Genomic DNA, 27,669 nt, shown 5'->3' with positions numbered 1-27,669 from the left:
AAATTCCCATAAAAAAATATGATTTTCAGATACCATTTCAGGCAGAAAATGCCCGTCCTGGTGAAAGCAAGCATGCGTCTGAGCCAACGTTTACAGAGGAATGAATTGCAAACTGATGATCAAATTCCAAATTTGACATTCATTCTTAAAAATTGACAATCCATTTGTAAAAAAAAAATATGATAGGACTTTGTGATACTGATTTCAGTTAACGTCCCGATATACCCTTCCACGAGTTCTCGAATGCCTTCGAAAGTTATGTCAATATTTAAGAAGAACCATAAATCATTGTGTCCTAAAATTTCAAAATAATACTAAGCCGCCAACATGTGTTGTTATTCCATAATACGATAGTTATTCTTCGAAAATGACTATATTTATTTCAATAATAATCAATTTAGTTAAAATCAAACAACAGTCTGAACTTTCTGAGCATTTTTAGAACAATTTTACGCAGATTTATGATTTCTTCTTGGAAACAACTGTCAAATGTAGAATTTTTGGAATAATTAACTGCGAAAAATCTGATTTCGATTTACAGTCCTATAATCTGATTGTAACCTATATTCTCGAAATATCATCAAGTCTTTTTTTTATTGACAGTCTGAAAAATTACAAATAAAATTGAGGATAAGATTTTAGCTCTTCTTTGCAATGTATAGGGGCTTAGATTTTTGCATGAAGTCATTACCCATGTTTTTTTACGTGTACAACCAAAATGAAGCTGTTTGCACCTTGAAATTTTGTAATAGTGAATGTTTTGATTAAATTTCTTAACTAAAATCTCATTTCCCATACTTTTCTCAGCTCCTCAGGAGATTTTTGTAATGATAAAAAAAAATGTATCTCATAAGTTGTAATCTGTAACTTACTCCATAAGTTGATTCTCTTTTCATGGGACAAATCTTAAACAGCGTTCCTAAGAAAGGAGCCCAGGGTAAGCCCGCATTTTTTTTTTTACCAATTTGAGAACTATCAAATTTTAGATGTATATGTGATACCAATTGTTTGCCTCAGTCCTGAAACACAAACAGGTTCGCAGAAGCCAGAGCTGTTCCTAGGGCTGGTGGTACCCAGAAAACAATTAATTTCAGCGCCCCTCTCCCAACTCAAATATACGCAAAACACGTCCAATCAAAATAAGCAACGCCCCAGCCACGGCACCCGGGGCAGCTTTCCCTGTCCGTGCCCCCCCCCCCCGTTGAACAGCTATATCAGAAGTAGATGACAGTACTTTGGGACCCTCAGGAAAAATGTTTCTTTTCTGGGTCTCTTAAAATCTTTTGATTATTAAAAAAAAAAAAAAAAAAAAAAAAAGTGATGGAGGTGATGAGACGTCACACATTTAAACCATTTCTAATTATAACCCAAATTCAACTTGAAACTGGTGTTTGCTTGCCTGCTTGAATGGAGGTTTCCATCATAAAGCAAAATTATAGTTCAAAGAAATAAAAGCATGGGAAAATAACTTCAGATACTCCTCTCTGACAAAGGCCGTAAAAGACGACTTCAGTTAATACACTATAGGCTCTGGCTCAAGTACAAGCAAAAACCATCCTTCTTGGCCCAAGGCAAGAATTACGTAAAGGATTCCTAGATCCAATAGTATATTCATCAATCTGACCCGAAGTAGATCTAAAAACCACAGTGGTTGCATGCTTACCCCTTTCTTGCAATTAATAGAAGTTTTTCAGATAAGGGGAAAAAACGAGGACATATCGAGGACCACAAAAACTCATTCTACCAGTTTCTTTATGAGTATGCACAGTATACCACTCTAGTTTCTAGTGACAAATATAGGAAGCAACCAAAGTTCTTATAGGTTATTGATGTCAAAATGAAAGTATTAATAGGTATTTTATAATTTAGCAGTTTCCTAAAAGTTCATAAATACTTTCAGTGGTTTAAATAATTAAATTGAAAATATTAAAGTAACTATCAAGATATACAGCATACACTATTTTCAAGTTAATATTAACTACAAACCTTGGCTGTTAATTTTCTTGTAAGAATTACTGGCATGCACGAAATTTGTGGCAGCCTCGAGAGAATTTCCGACCTTTTGTTGGAGATTTGCAACTTTAACAAAGGTTTTCCCGGCTTCTTCCCAATTTTTGGACATCTTGAACATGTTGGCAGCTTTCTGGTACATTTCAAGTGCTTCCTCTTCTTTAGATCCAGAACTAGAAGTATATCCTGTGAGATATTTAAGCTATATCTGTATGTTCTCTTTTGTTTGTAATTCTGAATCAATAAAATAAAAATATAAAAGCACATAAGTGCCAAATAGCCAGATTGAAAAAGACAAACAAAATTATTTTAAAGTACTTACTTGTGCTTGAAGCAGAACACAAGTGTTAGCTCTCCTTGGCATCCAATCCCTCCAACATCATCTTAAGAATGAAAGATCTTAAGCCGAACTGGCCAGCCATGACAAAGAAACAAAGAGAGAAAACTTAATGAAGAAAACAGGCAAAACGAGACTTCGGCCAGTAGCAAAAAGACAAAAAAAAAACGACGCAGATATTTCGCCTCTATAAGGTATTTGGTTTCGTTTTTTTTTTCCATCAAACAGAACAATTCACGCCAAGTTCTGGCTTGAATTGTTGAATCAATCATAGAAGACAGAGACTCAAGGCACACCATAATAATAAAGAAACAACAGCAACACTTTGAGAAATTTACAAATAAATTTCTTGTGAATTATTATCTCGATTTATCAGTAGTTGTACCGAACCAATCGTGCTCAAAATCCTCCTCGGGGCCATACTGTGGTGTTTCATTTGTGGATGGTGAAGTTTTTCCCCACAGCAGAGTGTAGACAGTCTGTTACCATAGTATTATCCTTTCTTGTTTAGATTAAAGCTTATTCCAATAGGCAATGCATAGAACTCCCCCTAAAAAAAAGTCCCCCCAGATCCCACCCCAAATACTAATGAAATTGATCCCCATCTTTGCTGGTCAAGCTCACTATCACAAAGCTCACATGATAGCTCTAATTCTGAGAATAGGACAATGATCAGTGTAGGGGCTAATGTCACTATAAATGATGATAATGGGTTTCAAGCGGTCCTTTGTAGAAGTTCCAAAAAAGGAAAAAAATCTCCCCAGTCTAAAGTATTTCCCCTCCCCCTGCCCAAGATTCTCCCTCCCAAAACTTAGAAATTTACCTAAAAATTTCTCCTAATACTCCCATTGAAATAAAAAAGATTACTACAATAAGGGTTGCAATTTTCAAATTGTTAAATCAATGTTTTCTCTTAACATTCACCGTGATGGATCTTTGCTAATAGCTGTCCAAGATCAGAAATCAGCAGATACAATAATGAATCTAAAATCTCTTCTTAATATCCCATTAATGCATCTAAATGGAACCCAAAACAATCCCCAACAAAAATAGTAGTTTATAATGTTCCCCCAGAAATACCAATTCAGGAGTTAAAAGAAGGGCTCTCAGATAGGGCTGGCAACACAATCCCTGTTGAAGATGTTACCCAACTTGGTAAACTTAACTCTAATGGCCTAAAAACAAGTAGATCTTTCTTATTTACATTGAAGGGAAAAATTAATATCCCAGTAAAGTTATTCCTATTTGGGCAAATCAAACCGCACAAGGAATACAAATCAAAGCCTATGCAGTGTCAGAAGTGTCTCAAACTGGGACACACAACAAACAAATGCAATGAAATTCTCCTAGCCTGTAGTAATTGTAAAGCATCCCATCCTAAAGAGTTGACAAGTTGCAACAACACTCAGCCTACATGTATCAATTGTAAAGGCCCACATGAATCTACCAATAAATCACTATGCCCTGCATATAAGAAAAGAGCACTAACACTCCAAATAGCAACACAGAAGGCCATTCCATACCCCTTTGCAGCTATGGAAGCAAATGCTGCCCAACCATACCAAATAAAGCCCATAATGAAACCAACCAACACTCCCAATGCATCAAGTACCCCTTATAAATCACCATCCTCTAAGCCCCCTAGCTCACATCCCCATCAGAAAGAATCACCAAGTCAACGAGCCTCCTTGTCCAGTGAGATGAGGTCAGCCTGCCCCCCCCTCCCAAGAAGAAACAAACCAGAAACACTACCAGGAATTAATCCCTTAACTGAAAAACAGGATGCACAACTAAACATACAATCCCCAAATATATGCTTATTCATTCTAAACTGTAATGCAGTTCAGGCCATGAATATACATCAACTACAGAAAACAAAAATAATTGCAGAATTGGAAAAAATCTACATCCCTGATCATATGCTCATTCAAGCAAAAAAAGATCTAGCTTTACTATTAACAAAGCTAAACATTGATACACAGTCATATGAAAAATAAATCAACAAAACAACACATATCAATACTCCAGTGGAACGTAAGATCACTCACAGAAAATAAGTTGAATGAACTAATATCTTTTATGGATAATAAATCCATAAATATTTCTTGCCTCCAGGAAAATCATTTAACCCAAAATCAACAAATTAAGTCTCTGGGATACACTATCCTGAGAAAGGATAGATCATCAGAGAGAAAAGGAGGTGGAGTAGCTTTATTAATTAAAAATAATATAAAATTCTGTGGCATCAACTTTCCAGATTTTGTAAATGATGTTGATGCAATTGGTATCAGTGTTTGGCTGAATAATACAAAAACTTACATAATAAGCTTTTATAACCCTAATGGCCAAACTACAGATGCCATGGATTTCTTCAGCTATATAAACAATTCTAATATGTTGAAAAATATCATTATTTGTTGAGACTTCAATGCCCATAGCCTTTTGTGGGGGAATAAACCAGCAAATAAAACTGGTAAGTTCATTGAGCATATGACTTCAAATAATATTGAATTAGCTGTTGCTACCCCTCCAAACATGAATATATATTTCAACCCCAAAAGTGGCAGTTTCTCTACAATTGGCCTACTGTTATTAAATACTTTGAATAAAATTTATTTAAATAAAATTGATAGTCTATGTACTGACCACTTTGCCATAGTTTGCTCCCTAAACGAACCTGCTGAAACCCTATCACATACCTCCAAATATATCAACACTAAAGCAAATTGGCCTATGTTCCAAAATAAGCTAAATGATGAAATTAAATAAAATAGGCTAAATGCCACTCCTGTATGAGCTTATACATAATAATACCCATTATGAAAATGATAATGAAAAAGCTAAGCTATTTGCCACTCTTTTTGTTAATAAGCTAACATCAAATAATTGCAGCAAAATGTCCCCAATTCCTATGAACCCAAGTTACCCAACCTCGCCCAGGATCCGAGTATATAACCAGGCCATTTTCAATCCAGGAAATGAATAATGAAATACATCATATTAGGACCAAGACTAGCGGCAGCTATGACAATATACACCCTACATGGGTAAAGAATCTCACCCCTTCATACAAACAGGAACTTCTAAATTGTTATAATCATGCTTGGGCTTCATCTATGTTCCCCAATATCTGGAAATGTTCGTCCCTCCTACCAATCCTAAAGAAAAATAAACCCAAAAATAACCCGAGTCTTATATGCCCATAATGATTACTCCTGTGATGGGGAAAATAATGGAGAAAATGATCTATTACCGACTCTTCTGGTTTTTTGAAAAAAATAAAATGATCCCTCACACTCAAACTGGTTTTATGAAACACCACTCCTCAACAGATGCTATCATATTGTTAAGAAATGCAATAAATGAATCATTCTCAAAAAATAATGTCCTAGTTGCAGATTCCCTAGATTTTGAAGGGGCATATGATAATGTGAACCACCAAATCCTTTTAAATAAACTTGCAAACCTTGGACTACCCCCCAAGCTAGTATCTTTTATAAAATCTTTCACAGAATTGCAAAGTTTCATTGTTTGTGTAGGTTCAGCCTCTTCACCCCAAAAGACAATAACCAAAGGCATTCCTCAGGAAGCAGTCCTCAGCTGCCTCCTCTTTGCCCTATATCTCTATATATCTCCTATATCTCTGGGACATGAATCTTCCCCACATGAATCTACAATATGCTGATGATCTGGTACTATGGTCATCTGGCAACACCTTTGAGATTGCACAGTCAAAGCTGCAAAAGTTACTTTTCCAATTTGAAAAATTCTCTCAACATTCAGATTTACCCATTGCACCAACCAAGTCAAAAATAATCCAATTTCACCAAAAGTATAATCATGTCAACGCAAGACTAACTCTAAATGGAACAACTATTCCAGAAGATAATCATATTAATTATCTAGGTCTCATGCTTGATCAAAACTTAATTTCCACCTCCACATTTCAAACACAACAAAAAAATGCTATAGAAAAACAAATATACTAAAAAGACTTCTTTCCACACCCTGGGGCTGTAAGGAGAAAACCTTACTCCAGTTTTATAAATCACATATAAGACCCCATATTGACTATGGGCTCATCGTCTATGGTGGATGTGAAGAGACCCAGATACAAAAAATTGAAGCAATACAAAACGATATAATACGTCTCATATTTGGTCTTAGGAAACCCACAATCACCAAGTTTCTGCTTATAGAGAGTGGATTAACAACAATAAGGGAGATACGTAGCTTTCTCTTGATAAAACATCTTACAAAAATTGAATCAAATAGCTCACACACCCTACATAATTGGTTAAGAAATCCAGCCATGTATAGCCTCCTGGGACCTGGTGTCCACGTCTGTGGACACCCCCATAAAATATTTTTTGTGCAAAGGCCTCGCCATCTAGCAAAGATTTCGTTGTTTCAACGTGCTTTTTGGACCTGGAAAGCCATCTACGATTTTTTTCAGAAAGTTTCTGCGACTTTTAGTGGTGTTTTTACAGACTAGAAAAGATTAAAATAAAAAGATGAAAAAAAGCAAAGGTAAGAAAAAAGAAAAAAAGAAGAAAGTGGTGAGACCGAGTTATGAGAACAATCAGGTGGACTTTCTTGATTCTAGACAGCACTTATAAAGTTTCATCGGCAGTTAGGCCTATAATTTTCATCTTTCGGAACTTTGGAAACTTTTATGTACACGTCCATTGCCATGTAGTTCTAATGAATTCAAGATCCAGGGTTGACATTTCGTAGTTCAAATCGTGATTCCAATGGGGATAGCAGTGGCCAATGACTGTTTTATTTACTAAATTGGCAACAACCTAGCCGCCACTCACCCATAAGAAATCGCCACCCCCCTAAAGTGCCCCTACCCACCCCCATTCTGTCTCCCATACCCTTTTCTTCCTTACTTTATAAAAAACTTTTATTCCCTTTTTTGCAAATAAAATCAACCAAAATCACAACCCGTAAGTCTGCTAAAAATTAAACTATTTTGTATATATTATTTTTTCATTGTTGAATATTTGGTTATTTTATTTGTTACCCTTTTTATTTTTTTATTTTATGACCTTAAAAATATTTTATAGTTATGACCTATATTTATGACTTTTGTATTTTGTGTTTTCTGACTGTTACCTGTCGTGTTTTCGTTACAGTGGTAACTATGTGTTGTTATTGTATTATTTTGTTATTGTATTTTTTTTACTAATAAATGCAAATTTGGTCCACTAGGGTTTGTGATAGTTCTTTTGCCAATCTCTATCTATCTATCTATCTATCTAGCTATTAGTTTCAAGCTTACTGAACCTGTTCCTTTATTGTAGTTTCCCTTGATGACGCCCTTGGAATGCTCGATGAGAGTGACCTGGACCTCTCTGATTTAGATGATGATGAGGAATGGATAAAAAACCACTCCTTGTCGTCTTCAGACTGTGATGGTGAACCAGCTGTTGCAGCCATTCCGTCATCAAGCAGTTATGCTGTTCTTCCAGATGTTGAAAATGAAGAATCTGATGATGACGTACCCTTAGCAACCCGTGCCAAACGCTTGAAGGCTGACAAAGTAGCAGCAACCTTGTCCTGGAGGAAGTCTCGGCGGTTCGATAATCATCGTGGCCCGGACGTGGGCCCCGCTCATTTCCAGGACCACGAAGATTGGAGTACAGAACAATTGTTTTTGCAATATTACCCGGAGAGCTTCTTCGAACTTATAGCTTTTCGCATGAACTACAACTATCAGTTGACCCACCACAAAAGCTTGAATGTAACTCCAGACGAGCTGAAAAGTTTTGTTGGCATTTTCATCCTGATGGGTAACCTCAAGTTTCCTCGGATCAGAATGTACTGGTCTGGGAAGTTTAGGGTGGAAGCCATATCACAAAAGATGACTCGAGACAGATTCTTCACAATCCGGTCAAACCTTAAGTTCGTTGTTGATTCAGAAATCTCAGACGAAAAAAAACCAAAAATAGGCTTTGGAAGGTGCAGCCGATCCTTGACAACTTCAGGAATATCTGTCTCCAGTTGCCACGTGACAGGAACTGTTAAATTGACGAACAGATGATACCTTTCCAGGGTATGTCGACTCTCAAGCAATATGTCCCTAACAAGCCCAATCCGGTTGGATTAAAGAATTTTGTCCTTGCCAGCTCCTCAGGGCTGATACTTGACTTCCAAATCTACCAGGGAGCCACCACCCTGGGAGAACAGCTGGTAGCACATGGCTTTTCATCTGGGATCGTACTGTGCTTGTCTGAGACCCTACCAGAAGGTACATACCTCTATTTTGACCGATTTTTCTCGTCTGTTAAGCTCCTCGACATGCTGGCTGAAAGAAAAATAAATGCGACCGGAACTATCATGAAGAACCGTTTGGGTGCCAACGGCCCAACGCTTTTTACCGAAACAGAAATGAAAAGAAAGGGCAGAAGAACCTCTGTCATGTCTGTGCGCTCAGATAGAAAAGTAGCCGTGACCCAGTGGTATGATAACAAAGTGGTTCTCCTGTCTTCAAACTGCAAAGGTATAGAAGAGGATACAGAGGTCAAATGGTATGACAAGTGCCAGGGGTCATACGTGCAGGTCAAATGTCCACAAGTAGTCTCCGACTACAACACCTACATGGGTGGGGTTGACCTTGTGGACCGCATGGTCAGCTATTACCGATTTGAGACGCGTACTAAAAAATGGACTGTGCGTCTGTTTCATCATTTTGTGGATGCTGCACTAGCCAATGCATTTCATGAGCTGAAAGGCCATAGCCCAGAAGTTTCTGGTGACCTCAAACAGCTCATTGATCTTCGTTTCAACGTGGCCGAGTTTTTGCTCAATTCTGGAAGCTCGGATTCACGAGGTCAAGAAAATAGCAACGAAGAGCCATTGGGTGAAACTCAACACCGTGTTTTGAGTGTGAAAAAGAGGCCAATCCCTCCACCATATGCCAGACCTGCACTGTATCTACCAGAATTTTTTGACTTGGCGAATGCAGCCCTGTGCAGAAGGCCTGGATGCTACAAAAGGTCAAGACGGATGTGATTGTAGTGTAAAAACATTCTCTGCTTGACACAAGACAACAACTGCTTCACGAAATTTCATGAAGAGTAAGGTTTTGTTTTCAACGTTTTGACATATCTTTTAATAGACAAAACAGATTTTTACTATACTCTTATCTCGATAGGGACCCAATGTCCACACCTGTGGACATCCTCCAAAGGGAGGGCGGGGGTTTCAACTTTTTTTTTTTGTTGATCAATGGTCAAAATGATTTTTTTTAAGTCAACTACAAAGAAATGAACATAATCAGAAAAGTATTTCTATGGTCAGGTCTCAGGAGGATAGAGGCATTGCAGATGCCTCTAAAGTATAATTGTTTTTCTACAGCATTTTCTTATTGTGTTTGAAATGTGGAGGTGGAAATTAAGTTTTTGGTGGGGATTAAAGGGGCCCTCAAATTAACATTTGAGGGGGCTTAAAGGATGAGCTAGGACTGATCGTAATTTAAATACTTCTTTCTTTGATCCCGCGGGGGCCTAGATTGTAGCTTCAATTCTAACTAACCTATTCTCAACCATCATCCAACCCAACTAGGCTATCTAAAACTATCTACAATACATTCAAGATAATGAACCTACTGTCCATATTTATGATACATACATTTTAATCAAAGTATTCATCCAAGATTAGGCACTGTCTCAGTGCTAGGGACTTTATCCTACTTGATTGCTTTTTTATGCTCTTTCCAAATACAATAATCAAAACTTGCAAATGCACCCCCTGCCTGATGGCCCTATAATAGCCCAAGGAATACTTAAAAACTAAAAGAAAACAGTGAAATTCTTACTTTATGTTTTATGTATTATGTTTTATTTACTTTATGTTTTAGGATGTTTTATTAATCATGTTATCATGTTTTCTTTCATTATTATCCACTTTTGAAAATCATTTCAAATACTATTTTGGTAAAGTATGCACTCAGTCACACATGGAGATATATTGGAAGCTGAGAAGGTAACCAGTTTAATATAGGAGCTATAATGTCTAACTGCAGTGATATAATAGAGAAATGCATTATTGGGGCTATATATGGGACCATCGGGAGGTTGGGGGGGGGGCGGGGTGCATTTGCAAGTTAATTGATTAGTATATTTAGAAAGAGCATAAAAAAGGAATCAAGTAGGCCTAGTTTGTTCATCTTGTCCCTATGTCAGTTATGGAATCTTGTACATATTTACTAGTTAGGGTAATTACCAATCAGGGTTAAGGATTATTTGAAGGTAATCCTAAAAAAAATTCTGAAGATGACTCTAAAATAATCCTAAATATTGTGTTGCCTCACCTTGATAAATGTATAGACTACTTTGTAAATTTGCTGTGATTGACATATCTAGAGAAAAGCTTATAAAGAATGCTTATAGAATAAAATTAGTACTGTTTGATTCCTAAGTGTCTGCTCTTTCTAAACATTATGGTCAGTTTTTTGACAATGCAGCCCCAGCCTGATGGTCCCATTTATAGCCTTAATAGTATATTTTTCCATTGTTTTGAATCATGGGATATGTCAGAAATTTGTTGCTAAAACAGGTTTCTGTATTCTTGACTTGATGAAATCCAGTTTTGCCTGAGTAACTACAACATAGTTGTGGATAAAAATAAGATTGGGAATGATTTTCAATTGTACCATTTTTATGATTTTCTCTTTGTGTATTCTCGAGTATTTGCTTATTTTTGTAATGTGTTCAGCCATGGAGCTTATTTGTCATTGTGGTACCAACCAATACCCAGGGGTCTAATTTTTGTTTATTGTTGTTTGTTTGTTGTTGTTTTATAACAACCAAGCCCATGGCTTACTCCATTTTTGTTTAAAATAAGTAAAATAAATAATAATAGAGGGAAGCATAATAATTTAATTTATAGAAATATTCTGCATATTTTGCTTGCCATATTTTACATCCTGTATTTTTGACTTACTTGCCATTTTCTTTGGTTGAGTAATTCCTTATGGTATTGATTTATTTCAAGTGTTGGCTCGTTTGCAATAGATGGGGAAGTTAAGACTAATTGGTTATATAAACACTTCTGGGCAATTATTTACACTATGTAAAGGTCTGGTAGCTGGGGCGTTTAACAGTCTGTGGACTGGTGAGGATAGCTTGCATTAAGGCACTTTGTTTGTTTTTTTACAATTTTTCCATGGTGGATAGCCAGGTTTAGCTCTGCTAGGTCAGTGTGTTCTCTGCAGGTAAAACTTTTCTTTCTCCCAGTCTACTCTGGATGCATCTACTCTGAACTGGATTTCCTGTCGAAGCTGTTTCATTTATTTATTGATGCTGATTTGTGGTAGTTTTACGCTTGGTAGATTATTTGATTCTATTTTTGCTTATTTTTAGTTTAATTGAGTTCCTTACTTTTCTTTGAAAAACTTATTTTGTGGGAAACGTTTTTTTAAACTATTTCTTCATGAAAGACAGACCCACACATGTTATTAAGAAGGGGGACTGACATAAACCTGCAGATGCTGAAAAAGGTACCTTTACCTCTGGTTATTGATGACAGTTTTGAAAAAGGACAGGTGTACTTTGTCAAAACCTGTGACCAAGGACCCAAGAAAAAATGCTATATATAAAGTAAAGGCCCAAATTTTTTTTGTTATAGCAAATTTTCTATTTTGCTTAAGTTTATTTTCTTATAGGACTTCTAGCATTCTACCTCTTCTGAGTATCTATTTGGGAGAATATCCATTTGTGCTTCCTTTTTTTCTGGAGCAAGACTGTTAGTCTGCTATTCAGATGATATTCTGACTTCCAATTTTTGTATCCAAGGTTGTGTATTTTCTAGCTTACATATTTTAAACTCGTAATACAGTACAATTCTGTATATTTCAGATTGCAAAATTTTCTCGACATGCAGTTACATTTTCCGAAAATGGTAGCATTTGCCTTCCTATTTCAATCAAACGCAAATATCATATATTAATTTGAAGGAAAATTTTTCTGTGAAAGAAATGATACCTACAAAGACATACTAAGCTCTTTAGATGAAGGGATTCCAATTGATCTTTTTCTACTTGACAGGGCTAAGGCATTTGAGAAGGCCCCTCATTGTAGACTGAAGCTAAAACAAAAATGGCAGCAATTAATTAAAGAAGTTGTTGACTTGGTTATGGCCTTTCAGACAGATAGAACATAGGCTGTTGTTCTCTATACTTCTGATGGCTCACTAGTTTACTCCAACCAACAGCCAATAAAATGTGGGGTACTTCAGGGCACTCAGCTTGGCCTAACTTTATTGAACATTTATATTAGTGATGCCCCTAATTGAATGAAAAATAAAAATAACCTTCTATGCTGATGACTTTAAGCTTGTGGGGGTGGCTGATACTGCTGAAGTAGTAACCTAGCAAGACCTGGATAAGCATCAGCAGAAGACCTGGATAACCTAGCATACTGGTCAGAAAAGTGACTGCTAAAGCACAATGCAGAAAAAAGCATGGTGTTCCACCTAGGACCCAATAACTGCCAGCAACATTACACATTTAATAACCCCAGTCTTGGCAGCAACTCCAATCTAACACCAGCAGGTGAAGAGCATGATCCTCGTTTTATGGTTAACTCCAATCTAAAGTTCCATTAGCATACCATCTTAGCTGCTGCAAATGCAGGGAGACATCTTGGTATTATCAAAACAATGTTTGTCAGCTGCCACCAACATGTTATAAAAGAGCTGTACACCTCTATGGTATGGCCAGTGCTGGAGTTTGGGATGACATCTGTATCCCCTAAATTCCAGGGAGACAAACAATTCCTTGAAAGTGTCCAGCAGTGCATGACCATAACACCATACAACTTGAGGACCCTCTCTTACCATGAGAGACTCAAGGCATTGAAAATTCCAAACCTTGTTTAACAAAGGAAAGGGGGTGATGTCATCACAGTTTTTAAGCATCTGCAAGCCACCCCTAGCTCAACCCTTCTTACCATCAACCTCAACAAGAGAACTTGGGGAAACTCCCAGAAAATGTTGCTTTGTCAACACTTCAATAGTTATAGACTTATAAAGCAGGCAAATTTCTAAGACTTAGAAATCAGAAGAGGGTTAACATGGAGGCCTGGCAACACCTTCCCAGAGTATGTTTGGCCCTGGATTCATTACTGAAAGTTTTATTTTCCTAACCTAAGCCCCTTCTAAGATAGTGGAAAAGTATCTAAACTAGAATTTTACCAAATTTGCCCAAGATATGACAGCATTTTCTTACTTTATAGACTTAATCTTAAAGTATGAGACCAAGATTGGGCTCCATTGTAGACAATCAGTCCATTTAAACTATAGGTGTTACATATACCTTACCTTAAATTGCATGTCCAGGGAGATTAGGTGGTGATGAGCTTCGTGTTGAGCATCTTGCTGGTGGTGTGACATGACTAACGTTTGGCATCCTAGGCTAGCTTACACTCTGCATTGGCCAAGTCCTGGTCAACTCCTTTCTTGAATGCATCTATGGTTTGGGACTGGATGGTGGCTTTGGAGAGGCTGTTCCAGTGAGGGACAGCATGTAGAGAGAAGAATTGCCAGCACTCATGTTGATGGCAATGGGGGATTTGCAGCTTCTTTGTATGAACTCTTGTTGTACTTGCAAGGGATGAGGAGAAAACTTGACTTAAGAATTCGTTTTCTGGCATTTTGCAAGTAGTGATTGCATCTCCTCTCTTTCTTTGATATACTAGGATGGGGATTTTGAGGGATACAAGATGTTCCTCATACTGCTTGTCTTGTAAAGCTGGTATGAGCTTTGTTACTTGCCTTTGGACACTTGCGAGTGCTTGAATATCCATTTCATAATGGGAAGATGCTAGGGTCATTCCCAATTCCAGGTATAGATATACAATAGATTTACCTTAAATTACCTTAAATCACAGCTTGGAGCAAAATTAAGGATTTTCATCCTTATAATCCTCTGTTATGACTTCTATGGGTTGTTTTCTAAATTTGGGTTGAGGACTCAGTAGCTTCCCAGTGGTACAGGAACTCTTGTTGCAGCCATTCTTTGTCTAGATTTTCTTGAATGCACCTGTTGAATCAGCAGCCACTGTATCTTCAGAGTAGATTCCAGAAGCTTGTTACTCATTGGCTGAAAAATAGCTTCTTTCTTGGACTAAGGAGTGTTTCTTGAAGATGTTTTTGGAGGGGGAGTAAGGAGACAAGGGAGAACATTTTTGGAAATAATTTTATGGGTCATTATCATGTTACCACATTTCTCTGGTATGCAAGAGTAGGATGCTCCAACTAACATAAACACTCTTTGATTAAGGCCTTTGACCATTTGGGTTGCTCTTTGTTGAACTCTTTCTAGAATTTGTTTGTCCTTCTTGAAATAGGGTGATGCCAGGGACATTCAAATCTCTAGGCACAGGCAAACTAGCGCCCTGTGGAGCTTCATAAACACACTTGGGCATCTGCTAGAGATAGTTCTTTTGATCATTCCAAGAAATTGGAGGGCAGACAACAATACAGATTTTGCATGGGTGTTGAACTTTAGTTGATGATCAACAATGACTCCAAGATCTCTTGCTTCAGAGACTGCAAAAAGGGGGTTACCTTGGAGATCGTATTGGTGATGTGTATTGTGATTGCCAAAGTGGATTACATTGCATTTATCAGCACTGACTGAGAGGAGCCATGTATCAGCCCAAGTCCCAAGAATGTCAAGGTCCTTTTGAACAGATTGCTAGTCAGAGGTTGTGGCTGCTTTACCAACAAGTTTTGAATCATCAGCACAAAGAGTGAGGAGGTTTGAGAGAATATTGGGTGCATTATTTATATATAAGTTGAAGAGACTTGGCCCAAGAATGGTCCCCTGGGGAACGCCTCTTAAAATAGTTGTAGACAAGGAGAAATGAGGGACACCTTGAGAGTTGTAAACTCTAATAACTTGCATTCTTTCTGAAAGGAAACTCTGTATCCACTGGACAATAACATCATCAACAGTTGCTGTTTTTACGTTGGTGATGAGGAATTCATGGCAAACCCTGTCCAATGCTTTTGGGAGGTCCATGAGCACCATGTTGACAGGTAAATCATTATCCAATAATGATGTAACATACTTATATGTGTGTATTAGATTAGTATCAACAGATCTTAAAGATCTAAAGCCATGATGATTGGAAGTGAGGATGTTGTTGATTTCCAAGTGCTGAATTAGGGCTCTATTGACAAATCTTTCAAGCACCTTTACAACTGCAGAAGTGATGCTAATAGGATGGTAATTTTGTGCATGATCTTTGGAGCCTTTTTTTGTGGATTGGTGTTATATAGGACTTTTTTAGTAACTATGAGGTAGTTCTCCATTTTATAGGGACAGCTGGAAGAGTCTAAACAAGGGAGAACTGAGAACAATTTGGCATTCCTTAAGAAGCCTTGAGTTTATTTCTTCTGATCCTTTGGGTTTATTAACATCAAGTTTTCCAGGCTATTTAAGGCCATATCTGAGGTAATTGATAATTTTGGCATTGGATGACATATTAAGTTTGATGGTGCTGCAGGGATAGTTGAAAAAGATTGGATGGTGAAGGCAGAGACAAACTGGGTATTCAATACATTAGCCTTATCTATTGGTGATGAGTGGGTTATTCCATTATGTTTGAGGTCAGGAATGGTGTGACAGTTAGGATTTTTGGTGGAAATGTGTCTCCAGAAAGATTTGATTTGCCTTTATATCTGTGGCAAGCTTCTCTGCATGTTGAGACTTCAATTTCTTAACTACATTGGAGGCAAGATTCCAAGCCTTTGCATACCTTATCCAATTTCCCTGAGTTTTCTCTTTGTTGTACCTTTTCCAGGCTCTGGCTTTCCTGTTGCTTGTTCTTTTTGCATCCTTTGTGAGGAATGGAAGTGTTTTTGGCTGTTTTTTGGTAGATGACATGGGAGTGTTTTTGGATTGCTCAAAATTGCAAGATCCAACAAGGAAGGATTCTAACCTTTTTGCGTTTTTTTGGGTGGATAATTTGTGCAGAAGGGAGCAATAGCAAACAAACAAGAGGCCGAATTGGTACCAGCGGGATTTTAATCCTTAAACTGCTGGGAATAGGTGATTTGAGTATTGCACTTCCCACATTCTGTCTACCTCGAAAATTGTCAAGGCAATAAATTTAGCTTTCTGAGCATCGACGAAATAAACACCTGTGAAGTTTGTTTGTAAACATTGATGTTCCAGAACATTTTTCACGTAATCCCGCTTTTTTAACTTTGGCGCCGATAGAGTGAAACCACAGTGCACTATTCGTCCTATACTTGTAAAAATGCCACCGAAACGACCTCGCACGAGTCCGAAAAAAGGAACTGATCAGTGTGCAGCTTGTGGTTGTAATTTAGATGAAGAATCAAGTGCGATGAATTGTGATGGTTGCAATCGATGGCTTTGTATAGATTGTCTTGAAATGACTGAGCCGGAGTATGCTCTCTTAACAAAGATGACAAGGCGTATCGGATGCGAGTGGCATTGTCCTATGTGTAAAGGTGACAAACAAGCAAGACTAAATGCATCGGATATCCAAAATGTTATTACCAAATCCCTTGAACGGCTTCAACCTACCCTATCGGTCATTTAGGATCTTGATCAGAAAATTAAAGATGCCGTCAAAATTTCTTTTAGTGAGATTAAGCGTGAAGTGGTCGAAGACAAGGATCGTAGATTGCAAGCAATTGAGACACGGATAGATACCCTCGAGCAAACGTCTGGCACCGCTGTTGACCAGGACTTGCTGAATTGTCTTGTAGTCTCGCAGGTACAGGCTTTAAAAAGCGATCTTGATAGCCACTTAGAGAACAAAATGAAGCAGTTAATAGTCGAAGATAGAGACAGACAGAGACGTAAACTGAACCTTGTTGTTTTTGGAGTGCCGGCAAAACCAGAAGACGGGCAGTTTATTCAGCAGTATTTGTCACAAGAGTATAGCCTTCCAAATATATCCGTCATAAATCCCCGTCGCTTAGCCAACCCGAATAACCGAACTAACCCAAAGTCACCAATCATTTTTTCCGTTGTCAACCTTGAAAAAAAGAAAAAATTTCTACAGAAGTCGTATGAAAAAAGAGGACCTGGCAGAATTCAGTTCAGGAATAATGTATCCAAAGCAGACCGGGCTAAAAGAACCAAGCTCTATGAAGAGATCCAAGTTCGGCGAGCAAATGGAGAGACGGATATTGTGATTCCGGGTGGCAAAATCATATAAAAACACTTGCTACCTCCAGCTCCTGTAACTCATATGGAACTTTAAGTGGGCTGCCGAAACCTGCACAGAGTTTCTCTTTTAGTGCAGTATTAGATGTACGTGGTAATTTTGCTAGTGGGGAGTCGGACAATTGTTTTTACAGTGCTAGATCTGGACAAACCATTGATTCACCGAGTTCTGAAAAATCATCAACTCCCTCTGATAGTGGAAGTTGTGGGATGATTAGTGACCTAAGTGTTTTTTTCAGTAATGTTGACTGTCTAAGTTCATAGTTTTAAGAAATTAAGTGTATTATTACATCAAGCGCTTCAAATATTTTTGCGTTCTATGAAGTAAAACCAAAAAGGACTACTATCCCTTTGACGGAACATCAGACAGATACAAGGAAACAAAATAATCAGCAATATATCAAAGGAGGAAGGAAGGGGAATCATCCTATACATCTGAGATACTTTCCAGGTAAAAAATATTAATATTGAATCTGATTATGAGCCTTACCTAGAACAAGTGTGGATATCAATAAACCTATCTGGTGAGCCAATACAGATTTGTACGATTTACAGAAGTCCTAGTTCCCCTAATTTAGAGAGGTCCCTTTTTGAAGTAGTAAAATCAATTGATAGAAAAGTAGTGCTGACAGGCAACCTTCTCACACTCGGGGATTTTAACCTACCTTCCGTCTAATGAATAGATGGTAGTGGATTTTCTGTAAATAAATATGTTGTGCATTTTTTTTTGAGTAAAGCTAACTTTTCACTTTGCACCTCTTTAATTTTTCTGACTCGGGACCGGTATGCCACCCCCCATCTGTGCTGGACCTCTAACTTGTAAACGACCATGAAGCGCTCTTAAACGTGGCCCCACTACCGCCCTTTGGTGCTAGCGATCACGCTACCATACGATCCTCCCTTAGACTGTATCCAGAAAAATCAGTTTTTACCAAACATGTGTATAGAGATTACCGTCTGATGAAGCAAGAGTTGGTGGGGCAGGATCCGTCCTTTATCACTGAGAATGATGTTGATAAATCGTGGAATATGATGAAGAAAATACTTCTAGAGGTTTCAGAGAAAAATACTGTAGTAAGATGGGCTCGTAAACCCAAAATGCTACCATTTATGACCAAAGAATTAAAGAGAGCAAGAAATAAAAAGAAAGGTATTGGAGACTATATAAACAGAATATACACAATGAGAACCACTACACAAAATGTACCTAGACACAAAATCAAGTCTGAAATGTATCCATTAATTTATTTGAACAGCATCAGGAGGTTGTAGCAGCAGCATGCAATTTAAATCCAAAGCGCTTTTGGAATTATGTCTCAGTCCATAAACCTGGTAGACACTCTGTTACACAACTTAAAGAGAACGACAATATAATAGATGACCCAATAGAAAGTGCCAATGCCGTAAATAGGCAGTTTACATCTGTATTTACTCCACCTGATAATGCCCCTCTTCCAGACCCCCCCCCCGATACCCGCCTAACCCCGATGCCCCCGCTGAAAGGCAATAGGGTAGATGTAGGGGCCCGCCTAAAAAAGGTTAATACAAATAAGTCGGTGGGCCCTGCTTGTGTACACCCAAGGCTTCTTAAAGAATTGCATGTTGAACTATCAGGCCCACTCACTCACCTTTTTCAGAAATCCCTTGATGAAAAGTGTATCTCGCAGGATTGGCGCATGGCCCACATAACCCCCATACATAAGGGTGGCAGCAAAGAGGACGCAAGCAATTACCGGCCAATCAGTGTCACCTCTGCAGTCGGGAAGCTACTAGAAGCGATTGTTAACACTGCAATCCTGAAACACTTGACAAGCAATAAACTATTCTCATCATGTCAGCATGGCTTTAGGTCTGGTCGGTCGGTTGAAACAAACTTGATTGATTCTTATAATTATATCACCGATCTTCTAGACCAGGGGTACCCAGTCGATATGATACTACTCGATTTGGCAAAGGCGTTTGACAAAGTCTGCCATAAAAGACTTCGAATCAAGCTCCAAGCTATTGGGGTGAGTGGCGGTGTGGTTGAGTGGGTGATGCAGTTCTTAACAGATAGGAAACAGACGGTTAAAGTATTTGGCGAGGATGGAAGGACGTTTTTCTCCGAGGTGGCCGCTGTTGGAAGTGGTGTCCCCCAGGGCACGGTTTTGGGTCCGACTTTATTTAATATATATACAAATGACGTGCCAAAAATCCTAAATAACAAAGTAAGCCTCTACGCTGATGACTCGAAACTTATCGGTCGTGCAGACACAGCAGAGAATATTAAGTCGATCCAACTGGACCTCGATACATTCACTCACTGGACTAATATTTGGAAGCCTGAATTCGACGCATCAAAATGCAAGACTCTCCACCTTGGGAAGAAAAACCCACACACTCAGTACCATATGGATTGTAGGGATGGGTCCCGAAATGCCATTTCTAGCAGCCACGCGGAGAGAGATCTTGGTGTCCTGGTAGACGACGAATTGAAATTTCATATTCATGCACAAGCAACTATTGCGAAGGCTAGCCAGACTCTTGGCTTAATCAAAAGAATGTTCACTAGCAGACAAGAGTCTAGTTCAACCAAGGCTAGAGTTTGGAATGTGCATTACATGCCCAATCAATAAGACAGACCAAGCAGCTCTAAAATCAGTCCAGAGGAGATCAATAAAATATATTAGAGATTTCTATGATGTCCCTTATCCATCCCATCTCCGTAAGCTTTGAATAACATCTCTAACATATTGTCGCAAACAAGGCAATGTGATAACAGCATACACGCTTCTAAATACTGAGGATACCATTCCTGGCCTTTTTCAACTGGACAATTCAAACAGAACTTGTGGTCATTCTCAAAAGCAATTCCGAAAACGAGCCAACACCAGACTAAGGAACAAGTTCTTCTCAAATAGAGTTGTCAGCTTGTGGAACCCCCTTAGTGAAAAAACAGTAACCTCTACCAGCGTGGATGCGTTTAAGTCATCAGTGGATAGAGAGTGGCTCAACAAACCGTGGTGCACCATTTGGGACGCCACAAATGATGATTAACTATCATCACTGAAGCTGGCGGACACAGGATTCGTCCTATCGCTAGCAAGTGCGATTTAAGGTAATTTAAGGTAATGATGCCTTGTCAACAATTTGGTGAAGGAAGTTGCCAGATAAGCAAGACACAAATGGTGAATCTCCATTATTAGATACATGACCAAGACCTTCAATCCACTCAATTAATGGGGAGTTGAAAACACCAATAATTATCAAATCAGATGATACCATAGATGCTATTTCATCAATGATAGTTTTTAGATGTATTTCACAATCATCAAGACTGGGTGCATTAGGGCTTCTATATACACACTCAATACAGATTTTTTTATTTTCTTGAAGAGTAATATCAAGCCATAAACCTTCCACCCAGGATACATTGAAAATTAAATGGTTAATAAGACTAACCTGGAAACCTTCCCTGACATATATACCAACTCCTCTTCTGCAGTTTGGCTGCCTCAGATTAGTGAAGCATTGAAAACCAGATATCTGTAATGAACTTTTGGCAACAGGTATTGTCGTAATTTTGGCAGAATCTCCACTAACCCAGCAATATCTGCTTCTTCATCTTTTAAGAGCACTTGGATATTCAAAACCTTGTTTGTAAGAGAATCAACATTGCCAGAGATGACAGGCAGGATATTTTTACTTTGAGGCTTTTGTGACCAGGCATCTAGTGGCAGAGGTCCCATAGCTGCAACTGTGTTTGACAAAGGTGGAAGAAGCTTTGTACAGCTTCTTGACCACACATAGTTTCCTGGTGGTAAACATTTGTTTTAAGAGCCCTATGGCTTAGAATTCTTTAGCAACTTGAGCTTGTGTGTGGCTGTGGAACTTGAGTTCCTCATTGACAATAACCCCCAGGTCCTTCTCCTCACTTACAGCTTCAAGTAGAATATACATTGTATTGCTATATACAACCAATACAGTAAGGTTGTCTAGGATTTTTGTGTCCAAGATGCAGGACTTTGTATATGGTTAAAATATTCAAGCTGCTTACATGATTATTAAGAAAACTGAAAGAAACCTGGTAAATAGCAGTTCACATTGTTGACCTACAAATAAAATGAACATACCACTAGATGCTGTTTCTATGTTCTTTCTGAATATAATAATGCTTTTCTCACAAATTTAATTTTAAGCCCTTTTAGGACCCTTGAAAATAATAATTTCATTCTATATTATCTGGATATAAAAATGGGTGATAACATTTGTTTTAAACTTACTATTTTATTACAAATCCATTTTGTAAAAGTTGTATAATTCACAAACATTGATTTGTCAAGATTAAGTTAAACAAACAAAAAAACCGAACAAATCTGTAATGTGTTTTTTTTTTTTTTTTATTCTGTTTGGCTGCTTCAAAGCTGCTGTTTCACCTATATGTCAAAAAATATCAAAGCCAACAGAAGAAACATGGCAGTTGGAAAAAGCAGAAATTGTTTTGAATATTTTATCCAACTCAATTGTGACAAATCAATGCTTGCAGGTTGTATAACTTTAATGGGTCTACAGGCTAAAGTATGTCCTGGGAAGGTATTTTGAAGTACCTACATCCAAGGGTGTCCTGAGGCTCCTTTTATTTGGGGGGTGATCTTTGTAAATTTTACCAAATTGCTGCCTGATTTATGCTGAATTTTCTGTAGAAATCAAGAATTTTGCTGAATTTAGGCCAATTTTGCAAAATTTCTGTTGAAATTTCTGCTTTTGGCAAAATTTTTACCAAATGCCAAAAAAGTTGGGGGCACCCCTCCCTGACCCCCCTCCTCAGGATGCCCTTGCCTAGATCCTCTCCTTCTCCCTCTAGAGGGTCCTGAAATTTACCTAGCCTATTGAAATTTTGACAAAACAACATTTTACCTTAATTTTCAGTTATCAGTTTCATATTCTCTGGCTTTAGTTCTGAAAATGCAATTCTTATTATTTGAGTATAATTTTAAGCCATATCAATATTTGGTCAATATATACCAAATCATATTATTGAGTTTCAAATAAAGTGAATACACCATTTGATGTCTTTTTTTATGCTGATTACAAATATAATAAGCATTTCTATTGGAAATTAATTTCAGCCCCCCCCCCCCTATATAGGCTATACCTAACCCAACCAACCCTAACCCTGAATTGGCATATATACGGGGGGGGGGGCTGAAATTCATTTACGATAGAAATGCTTATTATATTCATAATCAGCATAAAAAAAGTCATCGAATGGTGTATTCACTTTAGTCCTAACTCAATAATATGATTTGGTATATATTGACCCAATATTTTTTTCAAAATTTTGGAAATGTATTTGCATATGTTTAAAACCTTATAAATTGGGATTAAGACAAGTTGTGAAGCTGAAAACAATTTTGTTCTACTTCATTTAAGCAGAAGATTTATATTGCAAAGTTCCACTTCTACAACAAAAAGATTTTAAAGGTCAAGACCCTTTAGAGGGAGAAAGAGTAGAGGTAGGTACTTCAAAATACCCTCCCAGGACATAGGCTAGGCCTACTTTAGCCTGTAGACCTATCCCTGAAAGTTTCATTTTCCTAGCCTGACCCCTTTCCAAGATAGCCAAAAGTAGCTAAAGTAGAATTTTACAGAACAATGAGTTGATTAGAAATAGTTAGCCTAGCTCACCCCAGCTCAAAGAAACAACTTCATGGAGGTAAAACAGGAATGTAAACTAGGTATTGTAAAGATACCCACCCAAACATTGAAGCAAGGAAGCCTCTTCCAGATGTCAACTTCTTATCTGCTTCTTTTATAAGGTCTTTAGCTCTACAATCTGGATCTGCCATGTCTCAATTCAACCTAGATTGGATTTTGTACAAGTTCAAAATATCTTCCTTTCATCTAATAATAAGAATGAGTCAGCCAGGAGAGTAGCTGCGTTTTAGAATTCTAAGGCTGGGCTCTCACAAGCGACAAGTAACTTATGTTTTGAAATGCGAAAATTGGCTACAATAATCGGGGCAAATCGAGTATAAACAGAAACTTTGTATTGACTAAACCCTGAATATTATTAGTGAAACCAAAAAGAGGAACCAAAAGAGTTTTGAGATTCTCTAAGTAGAATATACATGTACATGGTTGTTATGTAAGCACTTTAAAGAATAATGTGCCCATGGGCGCCCATAAGCTGAATTCCAGGGGAGGGGGCAAACCTCGTCTAATTGGCACTTTTAATGCTATATAATAGAAATCTCAGAAAAAGAATATAAAAATAAAGCAGCGTCATTCGGCCAGTGGGGGCGGCCCCCCCCCCCTGCCCCTCTCCTTATGGGCACCCATGAATGTGGCATATAAGCTGTCGTTCAAAAGCCTGTGCTCTCATACTTTTGGCTATTTAACATCGAAACCACCCAGTATATGTCCATAAAGGGTCATTTTGGCTTTACCCAGTGAGAGTGTCTACTGATTGGGCAAGTGAGGTGTAGCTACACAATGAATACCGTATTACAGTGGTATTTGACTCTTGCTCGATATTTATTATAATCACTCTTATGGTAAAACCAAAGTTGTCCAAAATTACAACACCAATAGTATAACCTGTCCGTGATTTGCAGAGTTGAACATTTGAGGAGTAATAAATGTTACGGTTCATTGAATCAGTTCTTGTGCGTCACAAGGAAATGTAATCCTCCCTTGGAGGCGTTTTCTGAGCAGCCATCTATTATCACTCAGCCTCAAATACCTGAACATTATGTACTACATGCAAACATTATGCATTATACAGGAGTTCAATTTACCACATACAAATATCCAAAAGTAGTTATTGGTAATCATAGCAATTTTCAGAAACAATTCAAGGAAATACGAACAGTAACGTTTCTGGATTGCATTCAGTTTAGTTATTCTTCTAGAATTTAGTTTTCTTTTAAGTAATAAGCTCCCTCAAAGCTTGTGTTATCCTTTTAGAAATAAATACTATCATATCCTTGTGAAGATGGTACAGTACAGACAGAGACCAGAATGAATAATATTTTACCATATGCTTGTTGACAATAGAGCAGAGGTTGAAAGAGCACAGTTTCCTGTTTACCTTTGCTGTGCAAGCCAGATGCTGATTACATTTTGTAGCAGCCAAATGTAAAACCACGCTGCAAACGCTGCAGGGTTTGGAATTGGATTCTAAAGGTAATATTATATAAAAACGTATCCATACTCGTCCTAGACAAGAATTCAACCTTCAAAAGCCATGATTAATAAAGTCTGGTTAGCTTTTTGACTAAACAAGTCCTTGCATTGAACGTTTTTCTGATTAGCATTTTGTTGCCGATGTTTTAAATTTTCAAGTTGCACAACTAAATGGGAGGTTACACGTCCAGACCGTAACTCACAGTAGATAGAATATACAGTATCGACAGAGGCTTTACTCTCCGTTAAAGAATGCGAAACAGACTTAAAACCAAAGTATAAACACATACTGACCAAGTACTGACAAAACTCTCCAAAAGTGACCCCGCGTACCTCAGCGCCTCTAGAGGGTAAATGCTGTACTACTTAATCGCTGCGAGCCAATAAATTAAATTTAATACAGCTTTTACGGAACAAGTATAATCACCTACGGAACTTGTGATTTACTCGCTAGGTTCGCATAGGTATGGAATCGTCTCCGGAGACGCGGACAAAGGGTCACTTTTTTTGTGTGGAGAGGATAGGTTTTGTCAGTACTTGTTGTATGTGTTTATACTTTGCTTAAAACCACACAAGATTCATACTAAGCCTTCGCGCATACGCAATTATGATGTCCACTAGTACACATCACGGTGTGGCTATTGAAAAACCTGATTGAATGCCAAGTAGCAACTGAACTAGGCTGTGACGACACGGCTCAGAGCGTTTAGACGCGGTATCAAATGTGTTTCATGTTTGGAAAAAGAAGACGCTATAGTCTACAGTGCTGTAACTATTAATGATTGAATATAGAGAGTGTCACGAAACCGTGCCTTTTATCATCATTAATTATAACCAATCAACGAGGAATGTGCTCAAAGTAAAAAATCTACAATAGTAGTAACAATTTATTTTAACCCTCTATGCATCACATCCATTCAGTAACATATAAGCCCCATCACAAACTAACTAGGAATGATCACAAGAATTCAAATGTAGCTTTTTTATTGCTCCCCTCCAGAAATATACGTGGTTACTGACAATTTTAGAATCCCCAGTTTGAGGATCCCCAATTCCCAAAAACAAAAGAAGTTAGAGAACTGCAGATAAAAATCCCAAGCCGTTAAAAACTAGTGACTTGTAGTATATCAAACGTGCTACAATCCAAAGGATAAGGCAAATATATTCCTTGAAAAATTATTGTTCACTATCTATTGATGTTTAGCAAGAATTCGTCACTTAAAAAACCATAGGTAAGAGATCGGACTGAACTCGCTAAGACAATTGCAGTCCGGTTAATAAAAAGTAAGTCGTCGTTATAAGTTGTCTGTAGAGTTAAAAGATTGTGTAACTATGTAGTTCATAGAAACTAATTGCAAAATTAATTGACCTAATTGATTGGTCTAAAATAAGAGGGAGATAGTCATGGTCTCTCTTTTCACCGTCATTTTACCGACCGGTTCTGGACTCCACCCGTTATTTGCCGAAACAAACCCGACCCCTCCCCTCTCAGACACCCCCCAAAGTAATTCCCTCCCTCAGCATCATCTTGCCCCCCCCCCCACTCCCCTTATAAAGAACACTCCCAATTTGACTTATTCTCAGATCCCCAGGAAACCTTTCTCCCTTCCCTTGCACTTTATCCCCCTGTCTATCCTACCAGTATGACTCTGGTTTAAGAATAAGCAGGCAGAACGATCCACAGGTAACACCTCCATGCAGAGTTTCTAAGACTTCAAATAGTAAAACGAATTCCACCGTAGCTCCATCCCAACTTAATAATATCCCCATAATTTGTCCGCTGTCCTCCTTTTCTCTCAAGCCACGTCCAGTCCCGCCTTTTAATAATGCCTCAAAACCACCAGCTTAACCACAACATCCTTCTCATAAACTTCAACCCCAAACAACTCCATCCAGAATTGAAAAAAATCCCAATACCCAAATCGGTTTAAATTTCCAACTTTCCTACTTACCAATGCTGAGAGCCTGAATTTTGATAAAATCACCGAACTCGAGTGTATCTCTGAAATTGATAAAATTAATATTATTGCTGTGACAGCGGTTCAGTCCCAGAACCCAGATTTCCTAAAAATCAGCAATTATACTCAGTTTATAAAACTTTGCCCTCCCGATCACCCTCTCTGGAAAAAAGGGGGCGGTATATTATTTTTGTCCGAGATAACCTCCAACCTAAACTCATCCCCACCCCCAACTTATCAGATTATGATTAAATTCTATGGCTGAGCCTTAGACCGAAAGTACTTCCCCGCCCTTTCAATTTAATTGTAACCACCGTCTTTTATCATTCCCCTAACCAAAGTATTGACCAGAAACGCAAATTTATACAACAATTTCTTATAAGTGCTGACTTTGTGTTATCAAAGTATCCGAACACTGGTATTTGCTTACTTGGCGATGCGAATGACCTGAGGATAGACTCTATATGCACTCTCTTAATATTAAACAACTGGTTAAAATATCTACAACAAAAGGTAACACCTCTCTGGATGTTATTAGTTCAAACATGAGTAGGCATTACAACTCCCCACAAGCACTGCCACCATTAGGAGGCAGTTACCACTATTGTCTTCTTTTTTCTCCCTCTTCAGCCATTGAACATTCCTTTACTACCTCCATTGGGGTTTACCGTCCCCTCAGTATCACAGGCCTTTTTTCTTTTGGATCATGGCTGACCAGCGAAAGTTGGACAGACCTTTATAATGCTAACAACCTTGATGATAAAATTTTGATTTTTCTTAAAAAAAACTAATTGATTCCTTCTCATTATGTTTCCCAGAAAAAAAAATCAGAAAATCCTCCAGTGATCAACCTTACATAAATAATCACATAAAAATGTTAATCCGCATGAAAATAAGCTTATTTAAAAGGGTAATTTAGCTGAAGCAAATATGTTAAGAAAGGAATTAAAAAGTCAAATTAGAAAAGCTGCCCGAACCTA

The 27,669-nt window shown here is 37.9% G+C and overlaps 1 protein-coding gene across 1 annotated transcript in view; it reads right to left on the bottom strand.

Annotated features, from left to right (window-relative positions):
• Positions 1-23,438, bottom strand: part of alphaSnap (Alpha-soluble NSF attachment protein) — a 159,212-nt gene extending 135,774 nt beyond the window's left edge. The window contains exons 1-2 of the mRNA XM_089093233.1: positions 23,301-23,438; positions 1,987-2,183 (exon numbers count right to left, since the gene is read on the bottom strand). Coding sequence (XP_088949359.1) covers positions 1,987-2,183; positions 23,301-23,392 — 289 coding nt within the window. The 5' untranslated portion in view covers positions 23,393-23,438. The remainder of the gene's footprint in view (positions 1-1,986; positions 2,184-23,300) is intronic.
• Between the last annotated feature and the right edge of the window lie 4,231 nt (positions 23,439-27,669).

The sequence above is a fragment of the Artemia sp. Qi Xiang Cuo genome, chromosome 8 (assembly GCF_049724085.1).
Source record: "Artemia sp. Qi Xiang Cuo chromosome 8, ASM4972408v1, whole genome shotgun sequence".
In the NCBI taxonomy this organism is placed as follows: domain Eukaryota; kingdom Metazoa; phylum Arthropoda; class Branchiopoda; order Anostraca; family Artemiidae; genus Artemia; species Artemia sp. Qi Xiang Cuo.
Note: the sequence above shows the minus strand (reverse complement) of the source record. Positions and strands in the feature narration are given on the sequence as shown.